Consider the following 637-nt stretch of genomic DNA (forward strand, 5'->3'; position numbering starts at 1 on the left):
TTACAGGATGTGACAGGTTAGAAGTGGGAAAACAGTGTCCATCTAAAAGGCAAAGCAAGGAAACAGCAGTCTCAGGGAGTCTCCACCTGTAGTGGATTGACAGCTGGTGGTCAACTTGCAACTCCCAGCTGAAGTGACTCAGCGTGGTGCTGGGTGTGGGAGGCCCACCTGGGGACTGTTGCCAGCAGCATAAGAGGCCGAACTGGAAAGAAAGAAGTTTTGAGACTGTTGGGAGTTGGTAGAAGCTGTTAGGAGCCTGTTGTTAGCTGTAAGGAGCTGTTGGCTTTCCTGGAGGAGTTTGTCATGCTGGCTTTCCTGATGAACTGGGCTGTTTTCATCCTCTGAGGAGCTCTGAACCTCGTTGGCACTGAGAATGGCTTCAGTTCACTTTCGGGGAGCTCTGGTCCTCACTTTAAGTATCACTTCCTGGCTCCGGAGGGGAAGATGGCGCACTGCTCAGTCCCTGGAGAAGCTTCTCAGGTTGGCTTTCCTGACAGGAACTCGGCTTTCCTGACAGGAACTCGGCTTTCCTCATCATCGGAGGAGCCTGGGACCTCACTTTTGCTGAGGATGGCTGTGGTACTTTTTGGGGGAGCTCTGGTTACTTTGAGCATCACTTCCTGGCTCCAGTGTAGAT

General features: G+C 52.3%; 1 protein-coding gene across 1 annotated transcript in view; it reads right to left on the reverse strand.

Moving 5' to 3' along the window:
- Positions 1-637, reverse strand: part of LOC102014666 (cytochrome b-c1 complex subunit 7) — a 7,440-nt gene continuing 6,803 nt past the window's right edge. The window contains exon 4 of the mRNA XM_013512701.1: positions 1-42. Within this exon, the coding sequence (XP_013368155.1) occupies positions 1-42 (42 nt within the window). The remainder of the gene's footprint in view (positions 43-637) is intronic.

The sequence above is a fragment of the Chinchilla lanigera genome, unplaced genomic scaffold, assembly GCF_000276665.1.
Source record: "Chinchilla lanigera isolate Chin_1 unplaced genomic scaffold, ChiLan1.0 scaffold00016, whole genome shotgun sequence".
In the NCBI taxonomy this organism is placed as follows: Eukaryota; Metazoa; Chordata; class Mammalia; order Rodentia; family Chinchillidae; genus Chinchilla; species Chinchilla lanigera.